Below are 18,614 nucleotides of genomic sequence, written 5' to 3'. Positions count from 1 at the left end.
CTTGCACCCAGAGTGTGTGAGAATTTCCATTTAAAATATTCTATTTTCAGATTTTTCTTTTCAGTTATAAAAATTCCCTCCAAACTAAAACTTGGCAAACAAGATCTCAGCATGAGGAAAAATTTAAAGTCTAAATTTAAAAACACTGTGTTCGGGATTTTTTATAAGTAATAAGATAACCAAAAAGGAGAGAGTTAGTTTCTTTCTTTTTTTTTTTTTTGAGGTTTTAGTTGCCTTTTTATTTAAAAAGGAAAAGAAAGAAAGAAAAAGAAAAGGAAAGAAAAAACACTGCATTCCTCAGGAGGTAGTTTTCAAATTGAAAATCTGAAGTTCATAAATTTCTATTTTTTGGCGCTGTTTTCTTTATGTATGGTATAAATTAACATAATCGAAACTAAGTCCTATCATGAAGGGGAAAGCACTAATTGTCCACATAAGCCCATGTCCAAAAACACTCAGTCTGCTCTCTACCATAGACACAAAAGTTTAAAAAGGTATGTATCACTTGTTTCTGAGCTAAAAGACTAGCTTTCTGAACAAAGTTTCATGAAGCAGTCTAGTGTTTTGCTTCATTTGGGTCAGAGAGTACTATATTTTCTTATTCTAGCAAAACTCCTGTACATGTGAGTATTTCAATTGTTTGGTAATATCCATCATTGGCTTGAATTCACTCAAAACTGATCTCCTTTATATATGTTTTAAAGCCTAATAAAATTGATTTCCTACTGCAATAAACGTCTCCATCTACATAAGAACTTAACCTTCTTAACCCCCCCAAGTATGTAACTATTTTTTTTTCAAAGACTTGTTGAATGGAATAAGAAACCCACAATGTAAACTTACACTCGCAAACAAAATTTAGGTATTATCTTTCTCTAAGATTCCCTACAATCTAGAAGTAGATAAAGACCCATAAAATATAATCACGGGCATTTATAGTGTCTTATAAACACTCACTACAAAATAGCTTTTGAAAGCATATATGCAGTTGGCCTTATTCTATCTTGCCTAAGCCTGGGAATTTTTGTAATGTAAGTAAGTGTAAAAATTACAAATAACAGAAGAGAAATTGAATTCAATTTTTGCAAAACATCATGAATTAGATAGACCCCCTTGCATAAACTTATTTGTTAAAAATTAATTACTAGTACCAACCAAGTACCAAATGTTAGCAATTTCCCTGAATCATACTGAAAAGTGACTGGTCTTCCTTCATGGATCATCTTCACAAAGAAATATATTTTGGACTAAGTTCTTTTTTTAACTCTATATTGCTATTTCTTTATCTGGAAGTGTATACTAATACTATGTCGCTAAAAACATAGAGCCATTTGACAAGTAAATCTGCTAATATGTGCAAAATAAGTAGGATAGTGTAGGGTAACTGTAAACTCTCTCTATATATATTTATATCTGTAATTTTCAGTATGCAATTCTTTCCCAAAAAAGTTTATCCCCCTCCCACCTTCTCTTAGCATGTCTAGTATGCAATACATAAATAAAAATCTTAAGCATGGGCAGCTCCTTAATTTTAGGGCAGCTATTTCTGCAGTCTTTAGTCCTGCATTCTCAGTGGTCTGACACCAGGTCTGATGAGAGGGATCCCCTTCTCTCTCTTCTCCAAATGTGCATTTCCTTCTCTACAAAGATAGGCTTTCTGCCTGAGATACTTCATGGTCCGAGTTTGGAATCATAAACCATTAAGCCAGGCTGTCCATTTTTTCATATCTGTATTTTCAAATGGGAGTTTCATTTGTCTGGGGGACTCTTGTTATTGTGTTTAAAACATCAAGCACACACCACTGGAAATTCTCAAATCTGTGTTCATACCCAGCACCACGGTGGGCTTGTCTTCAGCCACCTACCGACGGGGATGGCTAAGTCTTGCTATAGTTATTCAAAGCTAAGAGTATCACAAAACTGCATGAGTATATCCTTAGTGATTTCGTGTGAGAGTTGAAATCTTAATGACCTGTCAACTGCCACTCATCTCCTGCTCATCCTGGAAACTGGCAGGAATGAAGTGCTATGAAGAATTAAACTGGGTCAAAACCCCATGCCATTGTCCTTGGCTTCTCATCAGCCCTCATTGTTCGCCATGTTCAGAGAGTCCGGTTTTATTCCATGCTTTCTCAGTCACAGTCCAGCTGGCCTTGGTGAGTTCAGACCAGTGCTCCAGTGTGGGTCTCTGTCTCTATCTCCATCCAGCACCAGATGGAGGTTCTATGGTGGCATGCAAGATATTCGTCAGTATTGCTATGTTCTGGCTTTGTGGGAGCCTAGCCAGTTTGGTTGTTCACCTTCCTAAACATGGACGGAGGGGGGCGGACCTTGGACTTTCCACAGGGCAGGGAACCCTGACTGCTCTATGGACTGGAGAGGGAGGGGGAAGGGAGGTTGGGGGAGGGGGAGAAGGGTGGGAGAAGGGGGAGGGAAATGGGAGGCTGGGAGGAGGCGGATACTTTTTTTTCCTTTTCTCAATAAAAAAAAATAAAAGAAAATAAAAATAAAAAGAAAGAATTAAACTGGGTAGGCAAATCAGCCTAAGAACTTCAAAAGAAACAGATGAGGTAGCCTGGGAGATAGATCACTTAGTAAAGTGCTACACAAGCATACAACTTTGTTTTTATCCCATCACCCACAGAAAAAGTCTGGAGGACAGCAAGGTTCTGTCATCTCAGCACTGGGGAGGTGGAGACAGGGATGCCCTGGGTTTCTGATCAGTCAGTAGGACAGAAGCAGAGAGATTCAAGACCAGTAAGGGATCATTTCTTAAATAAAAAAAAAGAGAGATAGAAGACATTTGCATATGTATATGTATGCACACACATGCATGTACACACACAAACACGTGGACAAAAATAAAAATACCTGAATAGTACACACACACACACACACACACACACACACACACATGAATAAATTTGAAAAATATTATTTCGTTTGGAAATGAATCATTAAAACAGAGTAAGAGCCTGACATTACTGCTTTGAAAATGTTTATTAAAAATATAAAATCAGAATGAGATGATTAATAAATTAAAATAATTTAAATTTCCTTTTTGTTAAATAATATTTATGTTGCAACTCCTCTATTCTCTTGTTCTCCAATTTACTCCTAAGTTATAACTTTTCTAATTCTCTTAAATTATTAATGGACAGCCAACTCTTCTACGCAAATTTTCTCTAAAATAATTCATGTTTACCGCACATATGCCATTTCTCATTAACGAGAAGCTAATTTATTCTTTTATTATTCTTATTAAGAGCAGTTAATTTATTTCGCAACAAATTGCTCAGTGACACAATTTCAATGTGTACCTTCCAAATAAAAGGAAGCAAAACCAAAAACGAATAAAGAACAAAAAAATAGTTCAATTGCTACAAATACTTTCTAGAATGAACTAGAAGGAACTGAGGTTCCAAGCTGTCATTGCCATGCTCAAGGCAAGGCCCTCTAATGTCACAGGATCTCTATAACACACTACCTGTCACTTCCAATGTAGAAGAAATAGAGTATCTGTGATGGTTGTTTTTCTATGTTCTTCCTGTATGACAAAAACGATTACAACTTAAGACCAGCGGGGCGCCCCTAGAGATGACCATGTACAAACTTGAGAAAATTAAGGCAGTGCACATGGAAGATTTTCCAGAAACACCAGGGAATACAGAGAGTTTCCCAGGATCGTGGTAAGCTGGAGAAAGTCAAAGTTGTAAGACAAAGATATACATATTCGCTTTCCTAACTTACTCCACTAAAATGTTGGCTAGGGTCACATGGAGTTAAAGGAGATCTGATACTTCTCCAGAACTAAATTCTTCCTTGGGAGTCATTAACCAAATGTATCAAGAAATTGAATATAAATGCATTAACAAGCATAGTCAGAAGAGTTAAATTTCCCTCCTCATTTAATGGGGGGATGTTGTAAGAATGTGTGGTTACCCAAACTTACATACTTTTGTCATGAAGTATAGTATATGTAATGCCATCTATCCCCTTTTATGTGGATTTAAATGAAATTAATGAGACATATAACATTTACATAAAATAGATCAACATATTTTAAGGTAACTGTCCTAAATTAGGCTAGAGTGACATCAATGATAATACTACATTTCTTAAGAAGATCATTATTTTATACTGATAATATATATATTTTAAATGTTGTGATTCTAAGAAATCATAAACAGAATACTCCACTATTTTCTTCCATAGTTTGGAAGAGCAAATAACTCTCCAAAGCTGTGTGTGATGAGAAAGGATTGTTCATTCAACTGAACACATAAGGGCATTTCTGTTCTGCACTTGCTATGGACAAGAATACTAAAATTCAGAGTAACTGCCGCATTGGTGATTGTGACTGATATATAATGACTTAATGATGTACTAAAAGAAAATGCATTGGTTACCACCCACAATCCCTTGCTTTATATAAAACACTGAATGCTAGTTTCAGCTGGATAGATATTAAAGTTTAGCTATAGGTCTCCATTTATGATTTATGAATGAAATCCATGCCAAAAAAAAAGCTTAGTTTAGGTTGAGATCACTCTATAATTTCACTCTGGTTTCTCTGCTTTTTCTAACAAAATTTCATTCCACCCTATGATATTCTACAGGAAAAAAATAAACTTGGCAATCATCCTTCAAACATATGGATCATTAAAGCTGATCAAAATAGACAGGAGCACACCATTAAACCCCTGCCTATGCTGCTGTTCCTTAAATGCATAGAGGCTTTTCACAAGGTATTAACAAGAATATATATGCAATGGGGTCAAAAGAAAGAGAAGAGTATCTTTTTATTAACGATGTGTTACCGAGGTGTGGGAAGTCACATTTTGATGAAAATTATCATGGAAGGAATTTAAACATATCTTATTGAACCATCAAGGGTGAGGTACACCTATATAATCTAAGACTTAGATAATAGAGACCAGAGGAGAAGACCAAAGATCGACTCAGCTACAGAGGAAATATGAAGGCAACTGTGTGATAGTCATCTATAAATAAAAAAATAATGACTACAAGATGATAAAATTTTGCATAAGTGTTAAAACCTAGTTTCCTTTGATCAGATGAGTAAATAACTGTAAGATATCCTTGTTGATTGACATTATTCTTAATTTTTTTCTGTTTAACATATTTTACCTCTTGTTATCTTTTTTTCTGGGAAAGTTAATTGACCAAACCTGGATTCTAATATTACACAAGATAAGTGAGAAAAAAAATAGATATTTTAATAAAAAACGAAGTTGAAGCCTTTAAAAACACTTAAAATAGACTAGTTGCCGCAGAGCTAATATTTGTTTGGAAAGAGATGATGTGAATCAAAATAGGGAAATGTGAAGATTCTAAGATAACTTTTTAACCATCAATTTAGTTTTACTAAACTATTATGATCTGAAATCAGAATCCAGAAAAAAATATATTAACAAAATGTCCCTGGAAAAAGACAAAATAAATAAACAGTAAGATAGATTTAAATTTAAATAATTTCTGATTAGGACTCTTGCTCAGCAACAAGGCTCTCACTTCCAGGGTGTAATGTTTACAAAAATCTGTATGCTTCCCTGACTAAAGAACAAATGCCCTACATATTCATTTTCTAACTTCTGTCTACTTTTGAGACTCACCTGATTAATGTCTTTAACTGGAAGATTCTTTTTTTGAGACAGATTTCACTTTGTAGCCCTGACTGTCTTGCAACTCTGTCTCTATAGATCAGGCTAGTCTTGAACTCACAGAGATCTGCTTGCCTCTTCCTCCAGAGTGCTGGGATCTTTCTGAGAAGAGGGTTATTTTATTTCACAGAAGATGTTTGGCAACGTCTGGAAACGGTTTTATCTTACCAGAAGCATGAAATACTACTTGTCTTCAGGGGGAAGAGGACAAGAGTTGCATCCTACACAACACAGGCAGCACCATAACAAAGGGTTAACCTTAACCCATCTGGTTATTGTTCTGGTCATTGGTGCTTGGTATAATCCAAAAATCTCATCCTGATGAAACAGGTAAAACAGGATGCAGACACTCAACCCCTCATTGCTAAATGTCTATTTAAAAAACAAAAAAATAGTAACTGTGGGGTTGTTAACATTTGCTTGTATACTACGATCCTTTATATCATTTGATTCCAAATGTATATATAATTTGTGGGTAATGTATATATAATCAACCTCATTTTATTTCATTTGTGCGCTTGGTGACTATTCATTTATGTGCATGTGTGAGCATTTGAGGTGGGGACTTTTTGTGCCAGGGCATTCCTCTAAGCTAGCTGACCTCACAAGCTCCCTATGACCCTCCTGTCTCAGCATCACACCTTGCAATGGAGCAATGAACTACAGACTACCACTAGTGCCCCATTTACCTGTGTTCTGAAGATTTTAAATCATGTTCTCAGACTTACTATGTAAGCACTTTACCAATTAAGCCTTCTCCATGGTATGACAGTTTAGAAAGATTAAACCATTGAGGAAGGTTATTTGAGATGAAGACTGAAACACAGTCTTAATCCCTAGCCAGCATCCATTTACCAAGGATCAAAGATACAATCCTTTGTCACTAAACTGAAAAAAAAAACATACAAAACATCTGAAAATTAACAGAACTCAATATTAAAATAGTGAAAGGTAGAAAAAGAATCATAATTCGCTTTTTTTTTTCTGAAGACAGCAAATGGCCTATGCAAATCCTTTTGCATGGTTATTGATAAATACATTGTTAATGGAAAAGGGAACTGGAACTAAATTGTGCATTAAAATATAATTTTATCCATATTTGGAAAAATTGTCTTAAACTTTCATGGCTATAGTAGTTGTTGCTTTGATGTTGTCAACAAATTATTTTTTAAAAACTTCCTAAAAACTAAATTGGAAGAGGAATCTTCTGGTCCTTTTTAAAAGATTTTGTTTTTATCTTTCTTTATTTATTGGTATGGGTATTTTGTCTTAGGTTTGTGTGTGTACCATGTGCTTGCTTGGTGCCCATGGATCAGGAGAGGGACTTAGATACCTTGGAGCTGGCATTTGCACACTGTTAGGAAGAGCCATATGAGAGCTGGGGGTCCAACAAGGATTCTCTGGAAGAGATGCAAGTGTTTTAGTAAATGAGCCATCTCTCCAACACTGCAGTCTGTACTCTTTGAAGTATCTCCATTTAGGTAAAGAATACTTGCTATTCACTTTCTCAAGCCATGCAAAAGCATCACTTTCATATGCTCTGCAATGGTTTCGCATACACACACACCTTCCTGGGAGGCTTTATCAAGGCACAACTTTTAGGCCCATTTGTAGAAAGCAGCTCAAGACAACCAGTCCGAAGATTTCTATCTCGTGCAATTTTAAAGCTTTATTTAAAAAGAGCAAGAGAGCGTGAAGAAGCTAAGGGATGTCATCGGGGTTCTGAAGAGCTAATTAGTGCGACAGTGTTAAAACAATACAAATAAGTGTGAAAAAAATGCTTCTGGCTTCAATGTGCAGAGGAAAAAAGGCCAGGCATATGACATAAAGGAGTGTATTACAGAAGCTTGATAGCTATGTTACCAAAGACGGTGATAATCTTAAAGATTTGTTATGTTGTCACATGACAAGAGTCATCCTGAAGCCAAAAGAAGTCAGCTGATAGCAAAGATAATATGAAACACACAGAAAACAGTATAAATTTGCTGTCCTATAATGAGAAGATCAAAAAGAATAAAGTTAGCAAGATGGGAAAAGGTGTGTAAAGGTGGTTCATCAAAAATTAAAGAATGAGTTATTGTCTTTATTTTCATGATGAAAATTGTTGATCCATTGTGTATTTCTGTAATTTGTACTGATTTTTTCTTATTAAAGAAATTAATTTGCAGCCTAGTGATTTGTCACAATTACGACTTTTTCCCCAAAAATAGCATCCCAAAATTTAAAACTAATAATGCTAAATTTTTGTTTGTTCTTGTTTTGTTTTGTTTTTCGAGACAGGGTTTCTCTGTAATTTTGGAGCCTGTCCTGGAACTCGCTCTGTAGACCAGGCTGGCCTTGAACTCACAGAGATCTGCTTGTCTCCGCATCACAAGTGCTGTGATTAATGGCATGTGTTACCACTGCCAGATTTGCAATGCCAATTTTACTAGAAAAATATAAGGGGGGGGGCAATGGTCATATTTATTATAACTGAAGAAATATAATATGGCATAGCAGAGATCATCTGAAAAGGAAATCGAGGGAAGAAGTTAGAAAGGCAATGGGAATGTTGCCCCAGACATAGTTGCAAGCTACAAGTTAAACAAGTACTTAATTCATATTTGCAGCTGTCCTAGCACTCACTCTGTAGACCAGGCTGGCCTCAAACTCAGAGATCCGCCTGCCTCTGCCTCCCAAGTGCTGGCAATAAAGGGCTGCAGCACCACCACCCAGCTAATATACATAGCTTTAACAGACACACATTTTAAAAATTCCTTATACATGGCTAGAACATGTAAATAATTATTGGTCATGGGTTTCACCGACCTTCTGTAAACCACTAAGGGGACATGTCTTATATGTTTATATGCATCATGCCCCTATGTATTTTCCTAATATTATCAAACAGTCCAACATAAGCCTTTAGCATAGACTGAAAAAAAAACTGTGATCAAAAGATGATTAAAATTTTTTGATGTACTATTTTATAGTAACATTTTAGAACTCTCCTTTCCTCTCCACTTTTCTGCTGTTCATTTTTCTTGTTCTTGTTTCTAACTGTAATAGATTTTTCAGAGGCAGTGAGCTTGACAGTCAAAAACCAATAAAACCAAATGTGTCACAAAAAATAAATGAAATTTCAGTCATAAAGGCACATATTGTGCAAAACAGAGTGAAAACACATCCTTCAAATGAATAGGACTTCTTAACAATGTTATGGAGAGGACTCACTCTCATAAGTCCTCATTACAGCAATCCTTTGAACTTAAATTTTTAATTAACTTTGAAATCCACAATGTAAATTTGAAATATGTTGCCTTTAGAAATCATATTCTAGTTAAGGGGACTGAAATAACCCGAAATCTAATAAAAAAGAATCTCTTTCAAGATAATTTCTTTAGTGACTTGACGTCCATTTCAATAGATGATCATTAGTTAAGGAAAATAAATAAATAAGTAAAGAAAGAAAGAGAAGAAGAAAGAGACTGAATTGCAATTTGAAATGTGGGTATTTTGTTCATCCCAGGGCATTTAATGCTCAATAAATGTTAGGCCAACAAAAACTACCAAATTGTTTGATCATAAAATTTGGCAAGCATGTTTTCTTGTAATTATAAGTGTAAAATGTTTGTCTAGTATTGTATAGACAACATTTATAATAACTTAAATGTAATTAAAATATAAGTGAAATGGGATATCAGCTAAATTCTATATGCATTAAAAACACTCATAACCTAAAGCTTAACATTCCATTGCTACAGTAAGACTGTTTTTCTCAAATCTCAACGCCTTAGGAAAATGTGTTGCTGTCATTTTACCTTAAAATGGCTCATTTCCTGATTTGTTATTAATGGCCTAAATGCCTAATATATATTACATAAATGGACAGCTCAAGGCAAATCAATGATACTTCACAAGTAGAATCAATTATTGTAGAAATCATGATTTTTCAAAAACTTAAACATTTATAGTGAACAAAATAACGTAGACCACAGCTTTGAAAATATCTCTGTTGCAAAACTCATAACTTTATTTTGACAGTAATTCATGGGATTTCATGTTTGCTTTTGATTTTACCTAAAACATTTAATTCAGCAAAGAAAAAAATACACATCGATATTACAGGCATTGATTCATATATACACCACCTCACAGCCAATGCAATCATTCAGGGTCTGTTAAATCATCAACAGACATGGTGGAAATACTTTTAAAGAGTTGCATTAATATATGTCCTGATTGTGACTGGAAGTGTTACTATATATAAGGGGGGGGGGTGTTATTATCCTGTCAGTAGTTTCTAGACAATTATTCTTAGGTCTAAATTCCAGGACTGACACATAAATACACACACATACACACACACACACACACACACACACACACCACACACACATACACACACACACACACACGTTTTGTGTGTGTCCTAGAAAACTCAAAGAAATAAAGGAGATGACAAAACTAAAATCCTCGTAGAGCACACAGAAGCCCGGATGTTACGCTAGCTCTTCCATCTTTCAGCCCTTGTTCCTGAAACTGACCTTAAATTCTTAGCGAAGACATGCTCAAGAACTAACAATGGCGGGGAGGAGGCAGAAATCCTCAATAAATAAATAAATTTTAAAAAAAAAAAGAAAAAAAAAGAAACTGCAGTTCCAAAAAGTTATATAAAAAAAAAGAACTAACAAGTGATAATCTGTAGATATCAAGTGTATTTTTATTCACTGCTGTGATCAAAGAAAAGGGATTCTTTACCTCCTTACATATTTCTGGCAGACGATTGGACAAATTCTCTTTGGATTTATAGTGGAGTCTCTGAAACTACAAAAAAAATGCTAAATTTAAAACTCATGCTTGGGCAAATAGGGAATAAACATTAAAATTCACCGTAGCATTAAAATATAAACACTAAAAGCGCATTGTAAAATTAAGTTCACATAAATAGTTCTCAATTGATGATGGGTTTTATTAATTAGCGCTGCTATGACCAAGATCCCATACATGGTCATGGTGCAAACTAAAGAAGGATTTTCTTGTTTTCTTTTCCCTAGAGTGGAGCTCATTTAATGGTACCACAGGATTACTTAAAGACCTCAGGAATGCACCTGTGTATGTCTTAAAAATAAAGTCCCTGATTTTGTGAGGTTATATTTTTTTTGTCCAAGAAAATTACAATTTGGCATATGGAATGATGGGTCAATGGCTAAGAACACCTCCTGATATTCTAGAGGGCCTGAGTTGGTTCAGAACGCCCATGTCAGGCTGGTCACAAAGGCTATCATTTCAGTCCAAGGGACTCCAACAACATCTTTGGGCACATACATACACACATAGAATATATATTTAGACAGATGCACGTGTATTTATAGGTAAACAAAATATTTATTATAAGGAATTGATAATTCAAAGATTAAATTTCCATTGCTAAATAGGTGTGTTTTTTTCTCAAATCTGAAAACCTTAACAGATCACGTTCCTTTTTTATATATCAACCCCAAATCCCTTTTACTATCTACCTGACTGCTTATTAATAAGCAAAGTAAATTTTAATAAAGGCATTCCATATGTATTCAAGCATGAAATTTAACTTTTGGAATTCTTTGCTTTTATAAGTTTGAGATCCCACAATAAATCAAAAGAAAACATGTCCTGCCAAAAATATATAAAGAGGTGAAGTCCCTTTGCTCTGGCCACAGGAATGAATCCTAAAGAACACAATCCTAGCAAACACATTTACCTTCGGTGATTCCGTGTCTCTTCTTATCTGATTGTTTGGTTCCAAGCGGTGACCTATGTGCTTGTATCTGTTCTGGTGCACCTTGAGCAAACAAGCTATATCCACAGGCGACAGAGAAAGTGAAAAGTGCCATTACCTTTGCTGGTTTTTCTTACTTCTCTATTGTTTCTTGTGCGAGAGACAACAGAAACCGAATTCTGCTGACCTCTGGTATTGATTGGCTTTGCGCAAGAACAAATTCAACATGAATGAAAAAAAAACAGAACAAAATTTTCAGACCTAAACCTTGGGGTGTCTGTGTGTGCTCACAAACCACAATTAAGTGTGAAGAACAAAACAGAGTTTTCAGAATCTCTTTGTATCAGTATTAAAAATGACTTCATCTCTTACGATAAGTTCATAATGATTTTATGTGTATACTATGTTAATAAATTGTATAACGTATCAAATTCATTTTGATATGATTCGTAAGATAACCATATTAATTCTAAGAATCCCAGCTTTGTGAGAGTAGACTGACTTCGAAATTTAAATATAATATATAACAATTCTTTTAGAATCTAAACTACAGAATTATTTTGATAAGACTATAAACTTAGCTTGATGTAACTAACGTAAATCTTTAAATTATTACAGTTGCTTTAATAATAATGATTTGAAAATACTACAAATCCATACCTAAGTTTATTAATGTTAAATATATTCCTAGTAGTATTTTCTTTTGTTTTACAAAGTTTTATTTATAGCCTCATAAAGTAAATATTTTTTCTTAGTATCTAGAATTACAGAACTGAAAAATTATATGCTTATCCAAATGTTCCTACATCAAATATTTTTATATTTTGTCTGTTTACACACACTTATATAGTTAATAGACAAGCCTTAGGTAGCTGGTAAATTTCTAAGGAAAATAAGGCATTGAGGAAAAATGGATCTTCAATCTATCAAAATTATGATACGGATGCATTTTGAAGTCACCATGATGTATTACACTAAATATTTTACATACTAGGAACAAAATCAGTTAGTGGTTATCAGATACAGAGTGATGGCATTTATGAGCTTTGCATGTTATAAATAAAATATGGATAGCAGAAATAGTTTAAATGCCTAGCTTTGCGATTTCCCCAGTGGGATTAAAACTTTGTATATGCCAAAGGTCCAACTGTTTAAACACATCATAGGATGTATGCTGTTTTGTGAACAAGGGGAATTTCTTGAAAGGAAGTATTTTTCAAAGTTCATGCTCTGCTGATTCATAATACAAAAGTAAAGTGAAGAAAGATAAAAACTTCAGTATGTATGAGCTGCATAAAGATTCAGGACATTATGCCTTGTTTGACTTGTTTTTAACAACAGCAAATGGTGAGTGTAAAGTCAGTAATGTGTTAAATTTTGTCAAGTGACCAGACTCTATTCAAAATAATAGGATGAGAGAAAGTGGGCCTAGTGACAGAACTCAGTGGCACAGGTCTTCTGTAGACTGAGCAAGATCCTAGCTTTGATACCCAGTACCGAAGAAGGGAAGGAAGGAGGAAGAGAGACGGAAAGAGGAATTGAGAGGGAGGAAGAGAAATAAGGAGAGTGAGTGAGGTGAGGTGAGGAGATAAATCTGTATACTCTGTAATTCATTAATACAAAATTATATACACTCTTGAAAAAGGCATTGCTAATATCCAAAAGTCCATGAAGTTTTTTATTATTATTTTATGTAATAAATCAGTTAAAAAGGAGTTTGATTTATTCAAATAAGTACCCATGCTTTGAATTTCCTTTCCAATGCCCTCCATTCTGGATAATATCTAGGTCCTTAAAATTATGTATTGATTTAAGATTGTTCTTTTGATTATGAAGTAGTCAAGTTAACTGTTTTTCAGGAACATGGATTCCTCTGCAATCAGACAAATCTCTTATGATAACCTTATTGATTTTACCTTATTGAGAGAGACTTATATTCAGTTTAAGGGCAAAGCAGAGATTGTACTCAGAGCACCCAACCATAGCCCCGACCACACTGCTAATCACAAGCTCTCCTCTTAACAGAAACAGATGAGAAGCACAAGGAACAGAGAGGCAGCAAGTGTAAAGGGCTTAAGGGGCTTTGATAAAGTCATGAAGGAGGCATCAAAGATGCCAGTGTTGACTTACCCTCCTGTTTGGTGTTCCGGAGATTGCCACAGCCTAGAAAGATGCACCATGGTAAGATTTGGGACATGTGACAGCTCTGCTTTTCTTCTCTAATGTGGTTACTATGAACGCACACACGTGAACTCTTATATTCTGTAAATCTATTCTCTTAACACTCATGCAAACTCCTTGGCGAGTTGTCCTTAGCACTAGGCAAATGGGTTAGGAAAGCCACTGAAGAATCTCTTCAGATCTAGTCTAGGCATTTAAATGATTCTCTGACGTCCACAATGATAATATGTAGTAAATCAACCTAAATCGGCATGAATGTTATTAATATCTGCTAATACGAATATGGCTCCAGTTAAGTTTTGGTGGTACACATGGGAATTTCATTTCTCACTCAAGAATTAACTATCAAAATAATTTTTCAATTAAGATTGTAAAGAATTGTTGGCCAACTGGAAGGTATAAGCTAATGCATACAAACATATACATATATCTTCACATTCCAAGAATAGAAGCATAAAATGTGATGCCATTTTTGTTAGTGTCAAGATATTTACTCAATAAAACTATGTGATACAAAAGTAATACAAAATGCTGTTATTATGCTACACAACAGTAAACAAATACAATCAAATCATCACCCAGAAGATATATTAATATTCGTACGCAAAATGTTACATGACTAAGATCAGTGGTCAAAGATGTTCATTTGATGTAAGCAACTCTATGGGAGGTTATACACTCCTTTCAGAATTTAGATTTTCTTTCTTCTCTTTTTAGAAAGATTACTCTAGTTGAATAAAGAGTCATAAATTCAATCGGTCCTACTGAATATACAAGATTATTGTCAGTGTATAAAGAAACACAGGATTAAAACTTCTCTTACAAGCATCTGGCACATTTTTATCTAAATGACAAATCATCTAGGTATACCAAGAACTGTTTATTGTGGACAGTCGTCTGCTTGGTGTTTTAGCAGACTCTGGATTTCGTAAAACTCGATTAGGTTTTCTTACTAGACATATGCAGACTGCGATGTGTACTTGTTCACAAAGAGATCTTCTGAGAAGAGGTTTTACTAACTCAATGGCCCACAATTTTAATTTGAAAGGGATCTTAAGGGACTCCTCAACAGACACAGAAAGGAACTGTGCCCTTTGCTACAAAGCCGGGAAAACGGAATGCATATTCTACCATACAGTGACCTTCACAAGCACTGACTGCCTTCAGCCACTGTTAAAAGATAACCCGTCCTAAAGAGCGGTAACAGTGGAGAAGGAATTCAGAAAAGCATACTGAATACCTATTCTGAGTTAATAGTTATAATGGTGCCCCATCATAAACTCACTACAAGGTAGTACTTAAAAAAAAATCTGCTGCTTTTTTTTTTTACCTTTTTATTAAAGTTATCTTATGTATGTGTGTGTATGCATGTGTGTATTTGAGAAAGGTGTCTTTGGAGGGCCAGAAGCAGTCATTGCACCTCCTGGAATTGGGATTAAGTATAGTTACGAGTTACCCTATATGGATGCTTGGGACCTCTGCAGCAAGTACTCTTAACTGTGAGCCACCTCTCAGCTCCCAATATTCCTTTTATTTTTCACAGTTTAGTAATATGAGAGAGAATTTGGAATGAAAAATTTAACGAAAGATTTATATATCATCATTATTGGGGTAGGGTGGTGCATGTGTCATTGTATGGCTGTAGAGGTCCGAGGATAACATTAAGGACTTGATGGGCTTTCTCCTTTAGTCATGGGGCTCGGAGAAACCAAACTCAGGTGATCTACCTTGGCACCAAGCACCCATGCCCTCAGAGACTTCTCCTATGCACAGAAACAAAATTCCTGTATGCCAAACCATGATAAAAGAGCAATAGTTGCTCCTTTTATATTGTGTCCATGGTTAGGTCCAAAAAAGGTGAAGTAAAACACTCATTTTAGAGATTCCAACAATGATAAATATCAATTTTCTTTTGACCCAGATTAAAATATTTTCTTAAACAAAATAATGACCATGATTTCAAAAAGTTCCATGGCCTTTAATTTATAAAAATATATAAATGAGAGGTTACAGGACTTGACCAGCATAGTCATTTACCATATTTGTGTTTTATAAACGATTAATAACATGTGGACATCATACACTAATCAACCACTGTAAAAATCACTATTTGCCACATGTTCTACAGATTATTCTTTAGTCTACTAACATTTACTATTTGGCAATTTTTTACTGAGTTTATATGCTATCTTAGTTCAACTTTGTGATGAGACGTAATTTTTTCCTGCTTTTAAGATAAAGAATAAAATTAAGAAAAAATGTGCTTCTTTTTACTGCACTATGAAGAGCAAAAAAGGTGCTAACAGGTTGTTTTTGTTATTGTTGTTGTTACTGTTTTTGTTATTCTTCATAACATGGACCTATGTCTACATTGAGTCACGTGACACATTCAGACCTTCATATAATATATACCTGCAGAGTCGCTGCCTTCATGAAACTTAGTCTCCTTTAAGTAATTGCTCTTTTAAGATGTCACTGAAACAGGCTATGTGACAGTAAAGGAGAGATTTCAGATAAGAACAGAAAAAAAAAAAAAAAAGGAGGTCCTTGAGAAAACAGGAACTCTGAGTACAAAGGAAAAAAGAGAACCACAAATTTGAAAGTATTTTAATATTCAAATCTACAGCCTGAGACAGATCAAAGGATGATAATAGAAGCTTAACTTCTTAAAATCAACTAGAAAATTGACATATGCATTTGCCTGACATTAATAAACCCAACCACATCACTCTTATACGCAAAGAGTCTGCTTAAGCCAATAACATTGACACACATGGCTACACAGGCAATCTTTATATAGAACATCTTCCCCAGCATAGAAGAAGTTATTAACAAACTATTACTAGTAAAATCATATTCATAGAAATTGACTATAATTTTAAAATCAGTTTCATCACATTTTTTGTTTCAATGGCAAATATACCCTGAGATGTAAAATGCTTGGATAACAAAATTCCCCATACCACAGAAATTTCTAGCACAGAATAGAACTGACATGTCATGAAATTTAGAGGGTGTTAACATAGCAGACTTCTAGGTAAACTTTAATTTCTTTGCCTAACAGATCTTGCTTATAGACATAGCCACTTTGTGCTCAGCACATTCTTCACCTAACACGGTAGCAATAGTGTTAGCACAGTATATATAGAGAGAACGTTGAGCTGGCAAGGCTTGCCCTGTGCACTCAGGAAATGCTCTCAGGATCAGTCAGGTGGAAATGGTCATGCTGTTTATAGTGGTAATGTTATAACGGGCTGAGTTTCATTGTCTGTAATAGAAGATCTTTGAAACCTTGAAACACATACTAGCAAAAGACTCGTATTGTGCACATATGTGTGTGTTTTCCCCTAAATTTCTTACATTCTTACAACACACTGCTTTTATAATTAGATAAGACAAGAAATTTTAGAAAGGAACTTACTGTAGATTAACTGGGAGAAAAAGGAATAACAGGAGAAAGAAGAGGGAAGGAGCAAAGGATTGTGGGAGCAAGGGACAAGAAGGAAAAAAAGAAAAGGAGGAAGATAATATTAATGACAGACTAATCACTAATACCCATGATTAAAAATATATAAAATATCAAAACTAAAAGTCATCTATCCATCCTTTATACAGAAGAAAGCAATCAACAACCTACTAAAGATAAAACATTATTAGCTCTAGTACATTAACAAAAGAAAGCCCCAAGTTGTCCAGCATTAAATTATGTGGCAAAGAACCAGACTATTTGTTTGCACTAGTAATAAATTAGATAGTCACATAAGGATTAACTGCCAGCTGACACTTGAAACGCTGCCCAGTAGTCCAATTGTGAACACTAACTCAGATTTGGTTTCCTACCAATAAATTTTAGTAAAGAGAATTCAAATAGTATAATTCATGAGAGAGGTATACAGTGTGAGTCTGACTTTTATAATTGTTTTCCATCCATCTGCCTTCTTACCTCTGAAGTATACCTATCATGTAATACCCTCAAGGGTCCAGTATCCTCTGAAACAAAGAGAAACTGTGCAAACCACATATATATTTGGAAGATATGTCAGGTTACATAATAAATTCAATTTTCACTATTAACAGGTTCAAAAATCTGATAAAGCTGTTGAATAGATGAGTGACATAAACATACATTTTACCTTCAATTTCTCAGAAAGATAAACATGTCTTTAATGTTTAAAGTTGCATAGCTTATTCACAAATAAGACTTTGGCATTGTCAAAATCAGAAAAATGAAACCATAAAAACATTAATATTTCTGAAAAAAATACAAAGCATCCAACTTCACCTAACATCTTCTATGTTTAGTTCACACACACACACACACACACACACACACACACACACAGATAAAGTTTTTATCCTACTCATTTTTTACTGAGCTTCAAATGCAATAATGACCAATTTTTCATGAAGTTGAAGCTGTGAGAGATAAGGCTCCCTTTCCTCAACTTGTTATACTTTCACTTGGAAACGGACCTGAGAACAAATGGCAACCAAAGAAAAGTGCACAAATAAGGAGACAATTTACCCAACATTCAGGATAATTGGTCTCAATGAAAATGAGGCATAGCACTATTGTATATCAGTTGACATGACTTCCTCTGCGCCAATAGAGCCTGACAAAATGTCCCTTCTCATAAAATTTCAAATGGCTACTATCATCTACTCCCCAAGTGTCAGAATCTGAGTAAGGCATTGCAAATCAGAACCTCCCTGTTTGTTTAACAGGAAACAGGGGTCGTTTTGTCTCTAGCCTCTTTAGATTTCAATGGGTAGATAAAACGCGAAAAGACCAAAGCATAAGCAACAGTTCTAGCTTTGTCCCTAGGAGTCCAGGATTCCCCTGTTGTCTTTCTTGCCCATTCTCTCTGCTCTTAGCATCACAAAGTAATCATTACAGAAAAAAAGTAAATGACTAACCTAAGAGGGCACACAGACACACACAAGAGTGGGGGAGAGGGGGGGAGAGAGAGAGAGAGAGAGAGAGAGAGAGAGAGAGAGAGAGAGAGAGA

The 18,614-nt window shown here is 34.9% G+C and overlaps 1 protein-coding gene across 4 annotated transcripts in view; it reads right to left on the bottom strand.

The window, feature by feature from the left end:
• Trps1 (transcriptional repressor GATA binding 1) overlaps positions 1 to 18,614 on the bottom strand; it is a 237,887-nt gene that overhangs the window by 97,723 nt on the left and 121,550 nt on the right. For 2 of the 4 annotated variants that reach the window (XM_026785897.1, XM_026785896.1), the window contains exon 5: positions 13,555 to 13,587. The exons of the other annotated variants lie outside the window; for them this stretch is intronic. In XM_026785897.1, coding sequence (XP_026641698.1) covers positions 13,555 to 13,587 — 33 coding nt within the window. The remainder of the gene's footprint in view (positions 1 to 13,554; positions 13,588 to 18,614) is intronic. 4 annotated transcript variants of the gene reach the window in all.

The sequence above is a fragment of the Microtus ochrogaster genome, linkage group LG3 (assembly GCF_000317375.1).
Source record: "Microtus ochrogaster isolate Prairie Vole_2 linkage group LG3, MicOch1.0, whole genome shotgun sequence".
Classification (NCBI taxonomy): Eukaryota; Metazoa; Chordata; class Mammalia; order Rodentia; family Cricetidae; genus Microtus; species Microtus ochrogaster.
The sequence above is the reverse complement of the archived record's forward strand: the minus strand, read 5'-3'. Positions and strand labels throughout refer to the sequence as shown.